The following is a 17,189-nucleotide window of genomic DNA, read 5'->3' as shown; positions in this document are numbered from 1 at the left end:
GGTCTCTCTCGTCCCCTCAGTATCGCGGTGGTCTCTCCTGTCCCCTCAGTATCGCGGTGGTCTCTCCTGTCCCCTCAGTATCGCGGTGGTCTCTCTCGTCCCCTCAGTATCGCGGTGGTCTCTCCCGTCCCCTCAGTATCGGGGTGGTCTCTCTTGTCCCCTCAGTATCGGGGTGGTCTCTCTCGTCCCCTCAGTAGTGCGGTGGTCTCTCTATTCTCCTCAGTATCGCGGTGGTCTCTCTCGTCCCCTCAGTATCGCGGTGGTCTCTCCAGTCCCCTCAGTATCGCGGTGGTCTCTCTCGTCCCCTCAGTATCGCGGTGGTCTCTCTCGTCCCCTCAGTAGTGCGGTGGTCTCTCTTGTCCCCTCAGTAGTGCGGTGGTCTCTCCTGTCCCCTCAGTATCGCGGTGGTCTCTCCTGTCCCCTCAGTATCGCGGTGGTCTCTCCTGTCCCCTCAGTATCGCGGTGGTCTCTCCTGTCCCCTCAGTATCGCGGTGGTCTCTCTTGTCCCCTCAGTAGTGCGGTGGTCTCTCTCGTCCCCTCTGTAGTGCGGTGGTCTCTCTCGTCCCCTCAGTATCGCGGTGGTCTCTCTCGTCCCCTCAGTAGTGCGGTGGTCTCTCTTGTCCCCTCAGTAGTGCGGTGGTCTCTCCTGTCCCCTCAGTATCGCGGTGGTCTCTCTCGTCCCCTCAGTAGTGCGGTGGTCTCTCTCGTCCCCTCAGTATCGCGGTGGTCTCTCTCGTCCCCTCAGTAGTGCGGTGGTCTCTCTCGTCCCCTCAGTATCGCGGTGGTCTCTCCTGTCCCCTCAGTATTGCGGTGGTCTCTCTCGTCCCCTCAGTATCGGGGTGGTCTCTCCTGTCCCCTCAGTATCGCGGTGGTCTCTCTCGTCCCCTCAGTATCGCGGTGGTCTCTCCCGTCCCCTCAGTATCGGGGTGGTCTCTCTTGTCCCCTCAGTATCGGGGTGGTCTCTCTAGTCCCCTCAGTAGTGCGGTGGTCTCTCTCGTCCCCTCAGTAGTGCGGTGGTCTCTCTCGTCCCCTCAGTAGTGCGGTGGTCTCTCTCGTCCCCTCAGTATCGCGGTGGTCTCTCTCGTCCCCTCAGTAGTGCGGTGGTCTCTCTTGTCCCCTCAGTAGTGCGGTGGTCTCTCCTGTCCCCTCAGTATCGCGGTGGTCTCTCCTGTCCCCTCAGTATCGCGGTGGTCTCTCTTGTCCCCTCAGTAGTGCGGTGGTCTCTCTCGTCCCCTCAGTAGTGCGGTGGTCTCTCTCGTCCCCTCAGTATCGCGGTGGTCTCTCTCGTCCCCTCAGTAGTGCGGTGGTCTCTCTCGTCCCCTCAGTATCGCGGTGGTCTCTCCTGTCCCCTCAGTATCGCGGTGGTCTCTCCTGTCCCCTCAGTATCGCGGTGGTCTCTCCTGTCCCCTCAGTATCGCGGTGGTCTCTCTCGTCCCCTCAGTATCGCGGTGGTCTCTCCCGTCCCCTCAGTATCGGGGTGGTCTCTCTTGTCCCCTCAGTATCGGGGTGGTCTCTCTCGTCCCCTCAGTAGTGCGGTGGTCTCTCTATTCTCCTCAGTATCGCGGTGGTCTCTCTCGTCCCCTCAGTATCGCGGTGGTCTCTCCAGTCCCCTCAGTATCGCGGTGGTCTCTCTCGTCCCCTCAGTATCGCGGTGGTCTCTCTCGTCCCCTCAGTAGTGCGGTGGTCTCTCTTGTCCCCTCAGTAGTGCGGTGGTCTCTCCTGTCCCCTCAGTATCGCGGTGGTCTCTCCTGTCCCCTCAGTATCGCGGTGGTCTCTCCTGTCCCCTCAGTATCGCGGTGGTCTCTCCTGTCCCCTCAGTATCGCGGTGGTCTCTCTTGTCCCCTCAGTAGTGCGGTGGTCTCTCTCGTCCCCTCTGTAGTGCGGTGGTCTCTCTCGTCCCCTCAGTATCGCGGTGGTCTCTCTCGTCCCCTCAGTAGTGCGGTGGTCTCTCTTGTCCCCTCAGTAGTGCGGTGGTCTCTCCTGTCCCCTCAGTATCGCGGTGGTCTCTCTCGTCCCCTCAGTAGTGCGGTGGTCTCTCTCGTCCCCTCAGTATCGCGGTGGTCTCTCTCGTCCCCTCAGTAGTGCGGTGGTCTCTCTCGTCCCCTCAGTATCGCGGTGGTCTCTCCTGTCCCCTCAGTATTGCGGTGGTCTCTCTCGTCCCCTCAGTATCGGGGTGGTCTCTCCTGTCCCCTCAGTATCGCGGTGGTCTCTCTCGTCCCCTCAGTATCGCGGTGGTCTCTCCCGTCCCCTCAGTATCGGGGTGGTCTCTCTTGTCCCCTCAGTATCGGGGTGGTCTCTCTAGTCCCCTCAGTAGTGCGGTGGTCTCTCTCGTCCCCTCAGTAGTGCGGTGGTCTCTCTCGTCCCCTCAGTAGTGCGGTGGTCTCTCTCGTCCCCTCAGTATCGCGGTGGTCTCTCTCGTCCCCTCAGTAGTGCGGTGGTCTCTCTTGTCCCCTCAGTAGTGCGGTGGTCTCTCCTGTCCCCTCAGTATCGCGGTGGTCTCTCTCGTCCCCTCAGTAGTGCGGTGGTCTCTCTCGTCCCCTCAGTATCGCGGTGGTCTCTCTCGTCCCCTCAGTAGTGCGGTGGTCTCTCTCGTCCCCTCAGTATCGCGGTGGTCTCTCCTGTCCCCTCAGTATCGCGGTGGTCTCTCTCGTCCCCTCAGTAGTGCGGTGGTCTCTCCTGTCCCCTCAGTATCGCGGTGGTCTCTCCTGTCCCCTCAGTATCGCGGTGGTCTCTCTTGTCCCCTCAGTATCGCGGTGGTCTCTCCTGTCCCCTCAGTATCGCGGTGGTCTCTCTCGTCCCCTCAGTATCGGGGTGGTCTCTCCTGTCCCCTCAGTATCGCGGTGGTCTCTCTCGTCCCCTCAGTATCGGGGTGGTCTCTCTCGTCCCCTCAGTATCGCGGTGGTCTCTCTCGTCCCCTCAGTAGTGCGGTGGTCTCTCCTGTCCCCTCAGTATCGCGGTGGTCTCTCCCGTCCCCTCAGTATCGCGGTGGTCTCTCTCGTCCCCTCAATAGTGCGGTGGTCTCTCCTGTCCCCTCAGTATCGCGGTGGTCTCTCCTGTCCCCTCAGTATCGCGGTGGTCTCTCTCGTCCCCTCAGTAGTGCGGTGGTCTCTCCTGTCCCCTCAGTATCGCGGTGGTCTCTCCCGTCCCCTCAGTATCGGGGTGGTCTCTCCTGTCCCCTCAGTAATGCGGTGGTCTCTCTCGTCCCCTCAGTAGTGCGGTGGTCTCTCTTGTCCCCTCAGTATCGGGGTGGTCTCTCTCGTCCCCTCAGTAGTGCGGTGGTCTCTCTCGTCCCCTCAGTAGTGCGGTGGTCTCTCTCGTCCCCTCAGTATCGGGGTGGTCTCTCTTGTCCCCTCAGTATCGGGGTGGTCTCTCTCGTCCCCTCAGTAGTGCGGTGGTCTCTCTCGTCCCCTCAGTAGTGCGGTGGTCTCTCTCGTCCCCTCAGTATCGCGGTGGTCTCTCCCGTCCCCTCAGTATCGGGGTGGTCTCTCCCGTCCCCTCAGTATCGGGGTGGTCTCTCTCGTCCCCTCAGTAGTGCGGTGGTCTCTCTCGTCCCCTCAGTATCGCGGTGGTCTCTCTCGTCCCCTCAGTATCGCGGTGGTCTCTCTCGCCCCCCCAGCATCGCGGTGGTCTCTCTCGTCCCCTCAGTAGTGCGGTGGTCTCTCCCGTCCCCTCAGTATCGGGGTGGTCTCTCTCGTCCCCTCAGTAGTGCGGTGGTCTCTCTCGTCCCCTCAGTATCGCGGTGGTCTCTCTCGTCCCCTCAGTATCGCGGTGGTCTCTCTCGTCCCCTCAGTAGTGCGGTGGTCTCTCTCGTCCCCTCAGTAGTGCGGTGGTCTCTCTCGTCCCCTCAGTAGTGCGGTGGTCTCTCTCGTCCCCTCAGTAGTGCGGTGGTCTCTCTCGTCCCCTCAGTAGTGCGGTGGTCTCTCTCGTCCCCTCAGTAGTGCGGTGGTCTCTCTCGTCCCCTCAGTAGTGCGGTGGTCTCTCTCGTCCCCTCAGTAGTGCGGTGGTCTCTCTCGTCCCCTCAGTATCGCGGTGGTCTCTCTCGTCCCCTCAGTAGTGCGGTGGTCTCTCTCGTCCCCTCAGTATCGCGGTGGTCTCTCTCGTCCCCTCAGTAGTGCGGTGGTCTCTCTCGTCCCCTCAGTAGTGCGGTGGTCTCTCTCGTCCCCTCAGTAGTGCGGTGGTCTCTCTCGTCCCCTCAGTAGTGCGGTGGTCTCTCTCGTCCCCTCAGTATCGCGGTGGTCTCTCTCGTCCCCTCAGTAGTGCGGTGGTCTCTCTCGTCCCCTCAGTAGTGCGGTGGTCTCTCTCGTCCCCTCAGTAGTGCGGTGGTCTCTCTCGTCCCCTCAGTATCGCGGTGGTCTCTCTCGTCCCCTCAGTAGTGCGGTGGTCTCTCTCGTCCCCTCAGTAGTGCAGTGGTCTCTCTCGTCCCCTCAGTAGTGCAGTGGTCTCTCTCGTCCCCTCAGTAGTGCAGTGGTCTCTCTCGTCCCCTCAGTAGTGCAGTGGTCTCTCTCGTCCCCTCAGTAGTGCAGTGGTCTCTCTCGTCCCCTCAGTAGTGCGGTGGTCTCTCTCGTCCCCTCAGTATCGCGGTGGTCTCTCTCGTCCCCTCAGTAGTGCGGTGGTCTCTCTCGTCCCCTCAGTAGTGCAGTGGTCTCTCTCGTCCCCTCAGTAGTGCAGTGGTCTCTCTCGTCCCCTCAGTAGTGCGGTGGTCTCTCTCGTCCCCTCAGTAGTGCGGTGGTCTCTCTCGTCCCCTCAGTAGTGCGGTGGTCTCTCTCGTCCCCTCAGTAGTGCGGTGGTCTCTCTCGTCCCCTCAGTAGTGCGGTGGTCTCTCTCGTCCCCTCAGTAGTGCGGTGGTCTCTCTCGTCCCCTCAGTAGTGCGGTGGTCTCTCTCGTCCCCTCAGTAGTGCAGTGGTCTCTCTCGTCCCCTCAGTAGTGCGGTGGTCTCTCTCGTCCCCTCAGTAGTGCGGTGGTCTCTCTCGTCCCCTCAGTAGTGCGGTGGTCTCTCTCGTCCCCTCAGTATCGCGGTGGTCTCTCCCGTCCCCTCAGTGAGTGTTGGGGTCTCTCCCGCGTCTCCCACCGCCTGCAGTACCGGCAGTGTCCGCAGGTGTCGCCCGGTGCCGCCCGCTCTCCGCCGGGAGGAGGCGGCTGCTCTCGGCCCCTCTCTTGCTCTCACACCTCCCGGAGCTCACAACCTCCCGCACCTGCCAGGGAGACACATGGAGCCGCAGCCTGCGCGGACGTGAGCCGGGACCACAGCCTGTGCGCAGGAGGATGGCGTCCAAGGAGAAGCTCTACGAACTGTGGCTCCTCTACTTCACCAAGGTGAGCGGCGAGTGTGGCCCCCGGAGGCCCGCGCGTGACGGGAGCACCGAGGAGGGGGCGGGGAGACAGCAGGCGAGGGGGCTCCTGTCACGGCCAGGTAGGGCAGGAAGTGTCCGCAGGTGAATAGCAGCCCCCAATAATCCAGACAGGCGCAGCCCCCAATAATCCAGACAGGTACAACCCCCAATAATACAGGTACAGCCCCCAATAATCCAGACAGGTACAACCCCCAATAATACAGGTACAACCCCCAATAATACAGGTACAACCCCCAATAATACAGGTACAGCCCCCAATAATCCAGACAGGTACAACCCCCAATAATACAGGTACAGCCCCCAATAATCCAGACAGGTACAACCCCCAATAATACAGGTACAACCCCCAATAATCCAGACAGGTGCAGCCCCAATAATCCAGACAGGTACAGCCCCCAATAATCCAGACACAGCCCCCAATAATCCAGACAGGTGCAGCCCCAATAATCCAGACAGGTGCAGCCCCAATAATCCAGACAGGCACAGCCCCCAATAATCCAGACAGGTACAACCCCCAATAATACAGGTACAGCCCCCAATAATCCAGACAGGTACAACCCCCAATAATCCAGACAGGTACAACCCCCAATAATACAGGTACAGCCCCCAATAATCCAGACAGGTGCAGCCCCAATAATCCAGACAGGCACAGCCCCCAATAATCCAGACAGGTACAACCCCCAATAATACAGGTACAGCCCCCAATAATCCAGACAGGTACAACCCCCAATAATCCAGACAGGTACAACCCCCAATAATACAGGCACAGCCCCCAATAATCCAGACAGGTGCAGCCCCAATAATCCAGACAGGCACAGCCCCCAATAATCCAGACAGGTACAACCCCCAATAATACAGGTACAGCCCCCAATAATCCAGACAGGTACAACCCCCAATAATACAGGTACAGCCCCCAATAATCCAGACAGGTACAGCTCCCAATAATACAGGTACAGCCCCCAATAATCCAGACAGGCGCAGCCCCCAATAATCCAGACAGGCGCAGCCCCCAATAATCCAGACAGGCGCAGCCCCCAATAATCCAGACAGCTGCAGCCTCCAATAATCCAGACAGGTGCAGCCCCCAATAATCCAGACAGGTGCAGCCCCCAATAATCCAGACAGGTGCAGCCTCCAATAATCCAGAGAGGTGCAGCCCCCAATAATCCAGAGAGGTGCAGCCCCCAATAATCCAGAGAGGTGCAGCCCCCAATAATCCAGAGAGGTGCAGCCCCCAATAATCCAGAGAGGTGCAGCCCCCAATAATCCAGAGAGGTGCAGCCCCCAATAATCCAGAGAGGTGCAGCCCCCAATAATCCAGAGAGGTGCAGCCCCCAATAATCCAGAGAGGTGCAGCCCCCAATAATCCAGAGAGGTGCAGCCCCCAATAATCCAGAGAGGTGCAGCCCCCAATAATCCAGAGAGGCGCAGCCCCCAATAATCCAGAGAGGCGCAGCCCCCAATAATCCAGACAGGCGCAGCCCCCAATAATGCAGACAGGCGCAGCCCCCAATAATGCAGACAGGCGCAGCCCCCAATAATGCAGACAGGCGCAGCCCCCAATAATGCAGACAGGCGCAGCCCCCAATAATGCAGACAGGCGCAGCCCCCAATAATGCAGGTGCAGCCCCCAATAATCAGACAGGTACAGCCCCCAATAATACAGGCGTAGCCTCCAATAGTCCAGACAGGTACAGCCCCCAATAATACAGGCACAGCCCCCAATAGTCCAGACAGGCACAGCCCCCAATAGTCCAGACAGGCACAGCCTCCAATAATCCAGACAGGTGCAGCTCCCAATAATACAGGCACAGCCCCCAATAGTCCAGACAGGTATAGCCCCCAATAATGCAGACAGGTATAGCCCCCAATAATGCAGACAGGTATAGCCCCCAATAATGCAGACAGGTATAGCCCCCAATAATGCAGACAGGTATAGCCCCCAATAATGCAGACAGGTATAGCCCCCAATAATGCAGACAGGTATAGCCCCCAATAATGCAGACAGGTATAGCCCCCAATAATGCAGACAGGTATAGCCCCCAATAATGCAGACAGGTATAGCCCCCAATAATGCAGACAGGTATAGCCCCCAATAATGCAGACAGGTATAGCCCCCAATAATGCAGACAGGTATAGCCCCCAATAATGCAGACAGGTATAGCCCCAATAATGCAGACAGGTATAGCCCCCAATAATGCAGACAGGTATAGCCCCCAATAATGCAGACAGGTATAGCCCCCAATAATGCAGACAGGTATAGCCCCCAATAATGCAGACAGGTATAGCCCCCAATAATGCAGACAGGTATAGCCCCCAATAATCCAGACAGGTGCAGCCCCCAATAATCCAGACAGGTGCAGCCCCCAATAATGCAGACAGGCGCAGCCCCCAATAATGCAGACAGGCGCAGCCCCCAATAATGCAGGTGCAGCCCCCAATAATCAGACAGGTACAGCCCCCAATAATACAGGCGTAGCCTCCAATAGTCCAGACAGGTACAGCCCCCAATAATACAGGTACAGCCCCCAATAGTCCAGACAGGCACAGCCCCCAATAGTCCAGACAGGCACAGCCTCCAATAATCCAGACAGGTGCAGCTCCCAATAATACAGGCACAGCCCCCAATAATGCAGACAGGTATAGCCCCCAATAATGCAGACAGGTATAGCCCCCAATAATGCAGACAGGTATAGCCCCCAATAATGCAGACAGGTATAGCCCCCAATAATGCAGACAGGTATAGCCCCCAATAATGCAGACAGGTATAGCCCCCAATAATGCAGACAGGTATAGCCCCCAATAATGCAGACAGGTATAGCCCCCAATAGTCCATACAGGTACAGCCCCCAATAATCCAGACAGGTGCAGCCCCCAATAATCCAGACAGGTGCAGCCCCCAATAATCCAGACAGGTGCAGCCCCCAATAATACAGGCACAGCCCCCAATAGTCCAGACAGGTGCAGCCCCCAATAATACAGGTGCAGCCCCCAATAATACAGGTGCAGCCCCCAATAATACAGGTGCAGCCCCCAATAGTCCAGACAGGCACAGCCCCCAATAGTCCAGACAGGCACAGCCCCCAATAGTCCAGACAGGCACAGCCCCCAATAGTCCAGACAGGCACAGCCCCCAATAGTCCAGACAGGCACAGCCCCCAATAGTCCAGACAGGTACAGCCCCCAATAATACAGGTACAGCCCCTAATAATCCAGACATGTGCAGCCCCCAATAGTCCAGACAGGTACAGCCCCCAATAATCCAGACAGGTGCAGCCCCCAATAGTCCAGATAGGTGCAGCCCCCAATAATACAGGCACAGCCCCCAATAATCCAGACAGGTACAGCCCCCAATATTACAGGTACAGCCCCCAATAGTCCAGACAGGTACAGCCCCCAATAATCCAGACAGGTGCAGCCCCTAATAGTCCAGACAGGCGCAGCCCCCAATAGTCCAGACAGGCACAGCCCCCAATAGTCCAGACAGGCACAGCCCCCAATAGTCCAGACAGGCACAGCCCCCAATAGTCCAGACAGGTACAGCCCCCAATAATACAGGTACAGCCCCTAATAATCCAGACATGTGCAGCCCCCAATAGTCCAGACAGGTACAGCCCCCAATAATCCAGACAGGTGCAGCCCCCAATAGTCCAGATAGGTGCAGCCCCCAATAATACAGGCACAGCCCCCAATAATCCAGACAGGTACAGCCCCCAATATTACAGGTACAGCCCCCAATAGTCCAGACAGGTACAGCCCCCAATAATCCAGACAGGTGCAGCCCCCAATAGTCCAGACAGGTGCAGCCCCTAATAGTCCAGACAGGTGCAGCCCCTAATAGTCCAGACAGGTGCAGCCCCCAATAATTCAGACAGGTACAGCCCCCAATAATTCAGACAGGTACAGCCCCCAATAATCCAGACAGGTGCAGCCCCCAATAATACAGGTGCAGCCCCCAATATTACCTGCAGCAGTATAGAGCTGGGTACATTGGGGTCCTCATTGTACCCCTGTCTCTTAGAATACATCCCTCAGTCCTGAAGGGACCCCTGGAGCTCAGTGCGGGGGTTTTCTGCCTTCTGCTATTGCTCTGTTTGTAGACAACGGGGTCCTCATTCGGCTGTCCTGATGATTCTGGGGACCCCCTGTTCGTCCCCTTTTCTAGGTATTCGGCAGATGGGGGTGGGGGGGGGGGGGTCACTTTTTCGTTGTCCACCACCTGTTAGCTGTGACTGTGGGAAGAGTGGAGATAACCCCTTCATGGCAGGAGAGAACAAGGGAACCCCAGATCCTTGTCATTCCCTCCTGCTGGGTATATAGGGGTCCACGTGCTGTGGGTCTATAGGGGTCCACGTGCTGTGGGTCTATAGGGGTCCACGTGCTGTGGGTCTATAGGGGTCCACGTGCTGTGGGTCTATAGGGGTCCACGTGCTGTGGGTGCGTGTAGCAGTGTACAGGCGGAGTGTTCTGTAGTGTTACATGGTATACACAGGTGCAGCCCCCTTTGATGCAGCGGTCATGTGACTGATAAGTGTGTGTGATAATTGTTCATACATATGATAATTAACCGTGCCCGGCTGTCACTGTACACAGTGTGTGTGGCCCCGGCGGGTCTATAATCATCCCTTATAATGGTTCTCTATAATGATCACTACATCCCTGCACTGTATATAATCATATCTAGAATGGTCTTTTATATCGCAGAAGTGTGTATAAGTCATCTGTAGAATTGTCACCTATATTCTGGCATTGTATCTAATGTCACGGATACAGCCTCATCCAAATCCTGGACAGGGCCGGTTTTAGGCAAAGTGGGGCCCTAGGCAAAGTTTAAAATGGGGCCCCAAATGCTAACATATTGCACCTCACACAGAAGCATTTCGGTTGTAGTCATATGCGCTGAGTTCAGGCCGCTAAGGCTAGTTTCACACTAGCGTTTATTCGACACAGCGCCGCTAAGCCCCGCCCCCTGCCGGCTCCCTGCCCGCCTCATCCGGTCATCGCCGCCTACTATCGCACATGGACGCTTGCGATCTGCGCACCCTATCTTTAGCATAGGGTGCGCTGGCCGTGCGCTAGTAGGATTTTGGCGTGCGCTGCGCACTTTTGAAGGTGGGGATCAATGGAGTTTAGATCCGAACTCCTTGCTGCCACTTCAGACTCTCCAGCGCTTTGTTTCCATCCATTTCTTGATAATTCTTGAAGTACTGTATGTTTGTGGTCATTGCCTGCTGGAAGACCCATGACCCAGCACAAAAACCCAGCTTTCTGACCCCGGGCACTACATTACCACCCAAAATTTTTTGGTAATCTTCAGATTTCATGATGCCTTGTACAGTCAAGGCTCCCAGTTCCAGAGGCAACAAAACCACCATAAAACATCTTTGACCGTCCATCAGACTGTAGGTCCTGTATTCTTTTCTTTGCAGGCCTCATTCTGTTTTTGGTAAGCAGTAGAATGATGTGCTTTACCAGAAAGCTCTATCTTGGTCTCATCTGTCCACAAGACGCTTTCCAAGAAGGATTTTGGCTTACTCGCGTACATTTTGGCACACCACAGTCTAGCTTTTCATGTCTGTATGTCAGCAGTGGGGTCCTCCTGGGTCTCCTTCATGAGCATTTCATTTAATTCACATGTAGATAGTTTGTTCTGACACTGATGCCCCCTGAAAATGAATTTCTTTGGACCTTGATTGTGGCTGTTTATCCACCATTCGGACTATCCTGTGTTACAACCTTTCATCAATTTTTCTCTGCCGTCCTCGTCCAGGGAGATTAACTATTGGACCATGGGTTGTAAACTTCTTGATTATGTCACGCACCATGGAGAAAGGGACATCAAGATCTCTGCAGATGGAGGTGTAACCTTGAGATTGATATGTTTCAACAATTTTGGATCTCAAGTCCTCAGACAGTTCTCTTCTCCTCTTTCTGTTCTCCATGCTTAGTGTCTCACACACAGACACACAATGCAAAGATTGTATCAACTTCTTCCCGTTTTATGTGTGATTTTTCATGTTGCCCACACCTGTTACTGGCCACAGGTAAGTGTGAACGAGCATCACATGCTTGAAGCAAGGTTGTTTACCCTAAATTTTGTAAAGGTGCCAACAATTTTTTCCGGCCCATTTTGGGGATTTAATGTAAAATTATGTCCAATTTGCTATTTTTTTTTTTTGTGTTGCTACAATACACACAAAGGAAATAAGCCTGTGTAAAAGAAAACGTGTACAACAATGTGTGATTGCAATCATTTTATGGGAGAAATGCTTCATTTTCTGCCCAACGCTTTCAGCCATGACTGTATGTGTGTGCGTATATTATATACGGTCACATATAAACCAGCCATGTATGTAACAGACGCAGGTTCAGACCAGAAAATGTCTAAAAGGTTTGTGCAGATCTGCATCTGCTCTCTTGCGGTGTACGGTAGATTAGAGTTCAGACGTTAGGACCGTCTAATACTGCAGCAGATTTGTTTGGGTGGCAAGTCGTCTCATCACAAGGTCTACCATTTCTGGCGCTGCAAACACGACAGTGGAGGAGGCTCGTCTGCTTCATAATGGTGAGATCACAGGCGTCCATGTCAGCACCGTGCGACACATGTTACACAAGTCTGGAATGGTGACCCGAAAAAAGGTGAAGAAGAATCGACTTCAATATCCTCATAAGATGCGTTGGCTCAAATTTACAGAAAAGTACGAGAAGTGGAGAATAGAAGATTGGAAACAGGTGATTTGGAGCCATGAGATGAAAGTTAATAGATGGCTCTGATGGGTGCAAATGGGTCTGAAGGGGAAAAAGGGGCTAACGGAGCGAGAGATTGAAGGAACTGTCAAGTTCGGTGGAGGAAGCCTGATGATATGGGGTTGTTTCACAGCCAAAGGCGTTGGATACTTGACCAATATCGATGGTGATCTCAGTGCTGAGCTATATGTGAGTAATCGTACAAGACGACTTCTTCATACACTCGAGTACTCTGAGTATGAGACGGACAACATAGTGTTCCAACAGGACAACAACACGAAGGATACAGTGAGATTGGTGAAGAAATGATTCAATGACAATGAAGTAGAGGGGCTGGATTGTCCTCAGTCCCCAGACCTCAACCCAATCCAACACTTGTGGGGTAGAGGAGGAGAAACAGCTGTATACAGACCCAAGTGAGGCGACCAGAGTGCACCAACATGAGGAGCGTGGAGAGGAGACCTGGGATCCGATGTCGGTGGAGACGTGCCTGAATCTGATGGCGAGCAGAAGGATCCAGACAGTGGTGAAAGCCAAAGGTGGATTTACAAAATACTGACAAAATAATAAAAATTAAGAGCAAAACAGCAACAGTGCAGAGACATGACGAGAATCTGCATAACGAATCATATGCTAAATAGCCGCAAGTGAAATTCCTGTATTAGTCGCAGTGTGACGCATTGTGTACTGCATGTCCCGTATATAACGGTCACACAAACTCTGGGCAAGTATAGAAGTCACTTATAAAGCCGCCATATGTAATAGCCATATTTCAGTCTTTCTTTTTTGATAAATTTGCAAAAATTTCTACATTTCTGTTTTTTTCCAGTCAAGATGGGGTGCAGCGCGGACATTAATGAGGAAAAAATGAATTTTTTTGAATTTACCAAATGGCTGGAATGAAGCAAAGAGTGAAAAATGTAAAGGGGTCTGAATACTTTCTGTACCCACTGTATATGGCTCCTACATGCAGGCTGTGTATGTAAGGGTCACGTATAAACCTTTCATGTACATCCCCAATTCCAAAATCATTTGTCCGCTTTATCATGTAAAGAAAACCAGGATATAATGATCTGGAAATGTCTAATTATCATAATTTTGTCACAGAGAACAGCTCAGAAGTTGGACATTTCTCCATTTATTTGAAAAAATGAACTCCTTTAGAAATTGATGGCTGCGACATGTCCGAACAGTTGTCGGGCCTGTGCCCCTCCCCCCATTGTGTCGGGCCCATATCCCCCCCATTGTTGTGCCGGGGCCATTTCCCTCCCCCCATTGTGCTGGGGCCGTGTCCCCCCTCATTTTGCCGGGCCCGTGTACCCCCCATTGTGCCGTGTCCCACTTTTTCTTACAACAGTCTTTACACACTGGGGAAGTAAGGAGACAATTGATGGCATTTTGGGAGAGGAACGTTGTCCTCTTCTCGTTGCTCCACAGTTCAGGTGTTTCCCAGATTTCTATTGGTGAGGGGTCCTGACTGCATGTGGGCGGTTCATCCCCACACTCTTCTTCTGCGGAGCTGTGCTGTGATGGAGGCTGTATGGGGCTTAGCACTGACTTGCTGAGATATACAAGGAAGGAGAGCAATACTAATGAGCTCACCTTCCAGGGAGAACAATTCAGTGTGGAAACCTCTTGTTTTCACCTAGGAGTGTAGAAGCCCACCAGGCTGAAATCCAGGTCAGAAATGTAAGGAGGGTCCATGAGGAGTGGGCTCCAGCACCAATGAGAAAATGTCAAAGTATCATTTTTACTGTGCAAATAAAAGCATGGTGAGAAAAAGCAAAAATACAAAGATTAAGGATCCATAAGCTTACATATTTCGGGTTAGCAACCCTTATTCCTAGCTACGGTGCTCGTTTTCATTTCTCATTGGTGCTGGAGCCCCGTCCTCATGGACACTTCTTCCATTTCTGACTTGAAATATACAAGCCCTTCTATCACCAGTATATAACGCTCAGCATTGATGGCGCCTCTCATGTGCGCTGCCCCTCTCAGGGGCACTACTGCCCCCATACATCAGAGGTAGCAAGCTGGACTCCAGCCATGTATGCAATGGTAACCTAAGTGCTCGCTACCTAATAACATCTGGTCCTGTGTACACTGACCACGTGGTAAATAATCACACAGACTCCGTGATATATGGATAATTTATGAGCCAGACATCAGTAATGGTCACCTATATGCCCAGCATATGTACAGTACTCACCTGTATCCTGCTGGAGCTCTATATACTTGGATGACTTCTAGAAGTGTCCAGTGTGACCCAGCCATGGATCTGATGGACATGGAGGCTGTGGAAGGTGTGTTCCGCTCCGCTGTGCTAACCACGTATGTATTGGGCACCTATGTAACGGTCTCGTATAACTAGAGGTTGTGTATGTAACGCACAACCTCACCCAGATGTTGTGTGTAACAGTCTCGTAGACTCCAGCCATGGTTCTGGTGGATGTCTATAGCCCGGACTTGCTGATGTGTTTGCAGGGAATGGCTGACTGCAGAGAGCTATAGCACAGCCTCTTCCGTAACTGTTCACATGCTAATTATTGTCATGGACCATCACATGGCACATTGAGTTTTGCAGTTCATCCCCCATGCGGGTCTGATTCCAGATGATGGGAGTGATAGTGCCAGGAAGGGTTTTCTTAGTCTCTCCGCAGGTCAGTCTCTTGGTTATTGTGCAGCTGAATGCAATCGATTGTCCCCAGTTATCAGCCATTGCTCCACTGTGATGACTGTGCCCCTGGGACAGGTCTCTTCTCTGTCCACTATTATGGAGGCCTTCAGGCCTCCTGTAATGAGTTCTGCGCTGCCGTCGCCCCCGGGGGCCATTGTTTTGGGTGCAGTAGGGCAGAGTCAGGTCTTGATAAGATAAAGGTCCGGGCTTGTTGCGGCAGGTCGCTGTGTGACTCATGAGCTCACCCTATTTTCTATAAATTCTTTGGGACCAAGTATAACTCCCACATGGCCACTGATCCGACCGCCTCCGACAAATAGGAGTGTCGGTCCTTTAATTGTTCTCCACATTTTTACAAACCGGACGTGAATCATGAGGCCACAGATAAAGTCGCCTATAATAAAAGTTCTGCAACTTTAAGATATAAATTCAGAGTTTTTACTATTTTCAAGTCTTCCGCTTGCTGTTGGTGAATAAGAACATTCCTGTCTCATCCAGGGAATGAAAACTTGTCCTAATCTGATGCATTTTACAGCTGAGGGATTGTTACAATTGTATCCAGCCTGTACATAAATGGCCAGACTCCAGAAGATACATTGTAGCAGACAGCACAGGAAAGAGGATTGTCCATACTGATAATAATTGTAGCAAACATTCAGCAATGAGAAGTGTGAGCTTAGTGCAAAGCCAGACATGCGTTCGCCTTCACGTATAGCAAATCAGAGATCGTGAAAATGGTGACTGCTCGCAACAAAAAACATATTAGAAAGTATGGCAGTGCGTGCCTCTGGATCCTGGTGCGGGCGGCAGTGTGTGCCTCTAGATCCAGGTGCGGGCGGCAGTGCGTGCCTCTGGATCCCGGTGCGGGCGGCAGTGTGTGCTTCTGGATCCCGGTGCGGGCGGCAGTGCGTGCCTCTGGATCCCGGCGCGGGCGGCAGTGCGTGCCTCTGGATCCCGGCGCGGGCGGCAGTGCGTGCCTCTGGATCCCGGCGCGGGCGGCAGTGCGTGCCTCTGGATCCCGGCGCGGGCGGCAGTGCGTGCCTCTGGATCCCGGCGCGGGCGGCAGTGCGTGCCTCTGGATCCCGGCGCGGGCGGCAGTGCGTGCCTCTGGATCCCGGCGCGGGCGGCAGTGCGTGCCTCTGGATCCCGGCGCGGGCGGCAGTGCGTGCCTCTGGATCCCGGCGCGGGCGGCAGTGCGTGCCTCTGGATCCCGGCGCGGGCGGCAGTGCGTGCCTCTGGATCCCGGCGCGGGCGGCAGTGCGTGCCTCTGGATCCCGGCGCGGGCGGCAGTGCGTGCCTCTGGATCCCGGCGCGGGCGGCAGTGCGTGCCTCTGGATCCCGGCGCGGGCGGCAGTGCGTGCCTCTGGATCCCGGCGCGGGCGGCAGTGCGTGCCTCTGGATCCCGGCGCGGGCGGCAGTGTGCTGCTTCTGGATCCCGGCGCGGGCGGCAGTGTGCTGCTTCTGGATCCGGGTGCGGATCGACAGTGTGCTGTTTATGGATCCGGGTGCGGATCGACAGTGTGCTGTTTCTGGATCCCAGAGTGGGTGGCAATGCAGACCATGGCTCTGGGCATTGACGGCGGTGCATGCTTCAGGGATACCAGTGTAGACCCCAGATCTTGGTGTGGTCCTCGACTCACAGCGGTGGAGGCCTTGTGATCCCACTGTGGGCACTAGTGCAGGCTCTGCCTGGCAGTGATGGCAGCGGTGTGGGCCTTGGGATCCCCGTATGGGTGGCTTTGGCAGCCCCGGCTCTCAATATTGGTGCAGACCTCAGGATTTGGTATTCGTGGCGGTGCGGTGGCGTTATATACGGCGAGTCTTGTGGGGTGTTCCCGGTATACGGCGGGTCTTGTGGGGTGTTCCCAGTATACGGCGGGTCTTGTGGGGTGTTCCCGGTATACGGCAGGTCTTGTGGGGTGTTCCCGGTATACGGCAAGTCTTGTGGGGTGTTCCCGGTATACGGCAGGTCTTGTGGGGTGTTCCCGGTATACGGCAGGTCTTGTGGGGTGTTCCCGGTATACGGCAGGTCTTGTGGGGTGTTCCCGGTATACGGCAGGTCTTGTGGGGTGTTCCCGGTATACGGCAGGTCTTGTGGGGTGTTCCCGGTATACGGCGGGTCTTGTGGGGTGTTCCTGGTATACTGTGTGTCTTGTGGTGTGTTCACGGTATACAGCAGGTCTTGTGGGGTGTTCCCGGTATACGGCAGGTCTTGTGGGGTGTTCCCGTTATATACGGCAGGTCTTGTGGGGTGTTCCCGTTATATACGGCAGGTCTTGTGGGGTGTTCCCGTTATATACGGCAGGTCTTGTGGGGTGTTCCCGTTATATACGGCAGGTCTTGTGGGGTGTTCCCGTTATATACGGCAGGTCTTGTGGGGTGTTCCCGTTATATACGGCAGGTCTTGTGGGGTG

General features: G+C 54.6%; 1 protein-coding gene across 3 annotated transcripts in view; it reads left to right on the top strand.

Annotated features, from left to right (window-relative positions):
- The first annotated feature begins 5,182 nt into the window (after nt 1-5,182).
- Nucleotides 5,183-17,189, top strand: part of NBEAL2 (neurobeachin like 2) — a 106,566-nt gene continuing 94,559 nt past the window's right edge. For all 3 annotated transcript variants that reach the window (XM_073551162.1, XM_073551161.1, XM_073551160.1), the window contains exon 1: nt 5,183-5,313. In XM_073551162.1, the coding sequence (XP_073407263.1) occupies nt 5,263-5,313 (51 nt within the window). In that variant the 5' untranslated portion in view covers nt 5,183-5,262. The remainder of the gene's footprint in view (nt 5,314-17,189) is intronic.

This window comes from Dendrobates tinctorius, unplaced genomic scaffold (assembly GCF_039654945.1).
Source record: "Dendrobates tinctorius isolate UK_male_01 unplaced genomic scaffold, ASM3965494v1 ptg000173l, whole genome shotgun sequence".
Lineage (NCBI taxonomy): Eukaryota > Metazoa > Chordata > Amphibia > Anura > Dendrobatidae > Dendrobates > Dendrobates tinctorius.
Note: the sequence above shows the minus strand (reverse complement) of the source record. Positions and strands in the feature narration are given on the sequence as shown.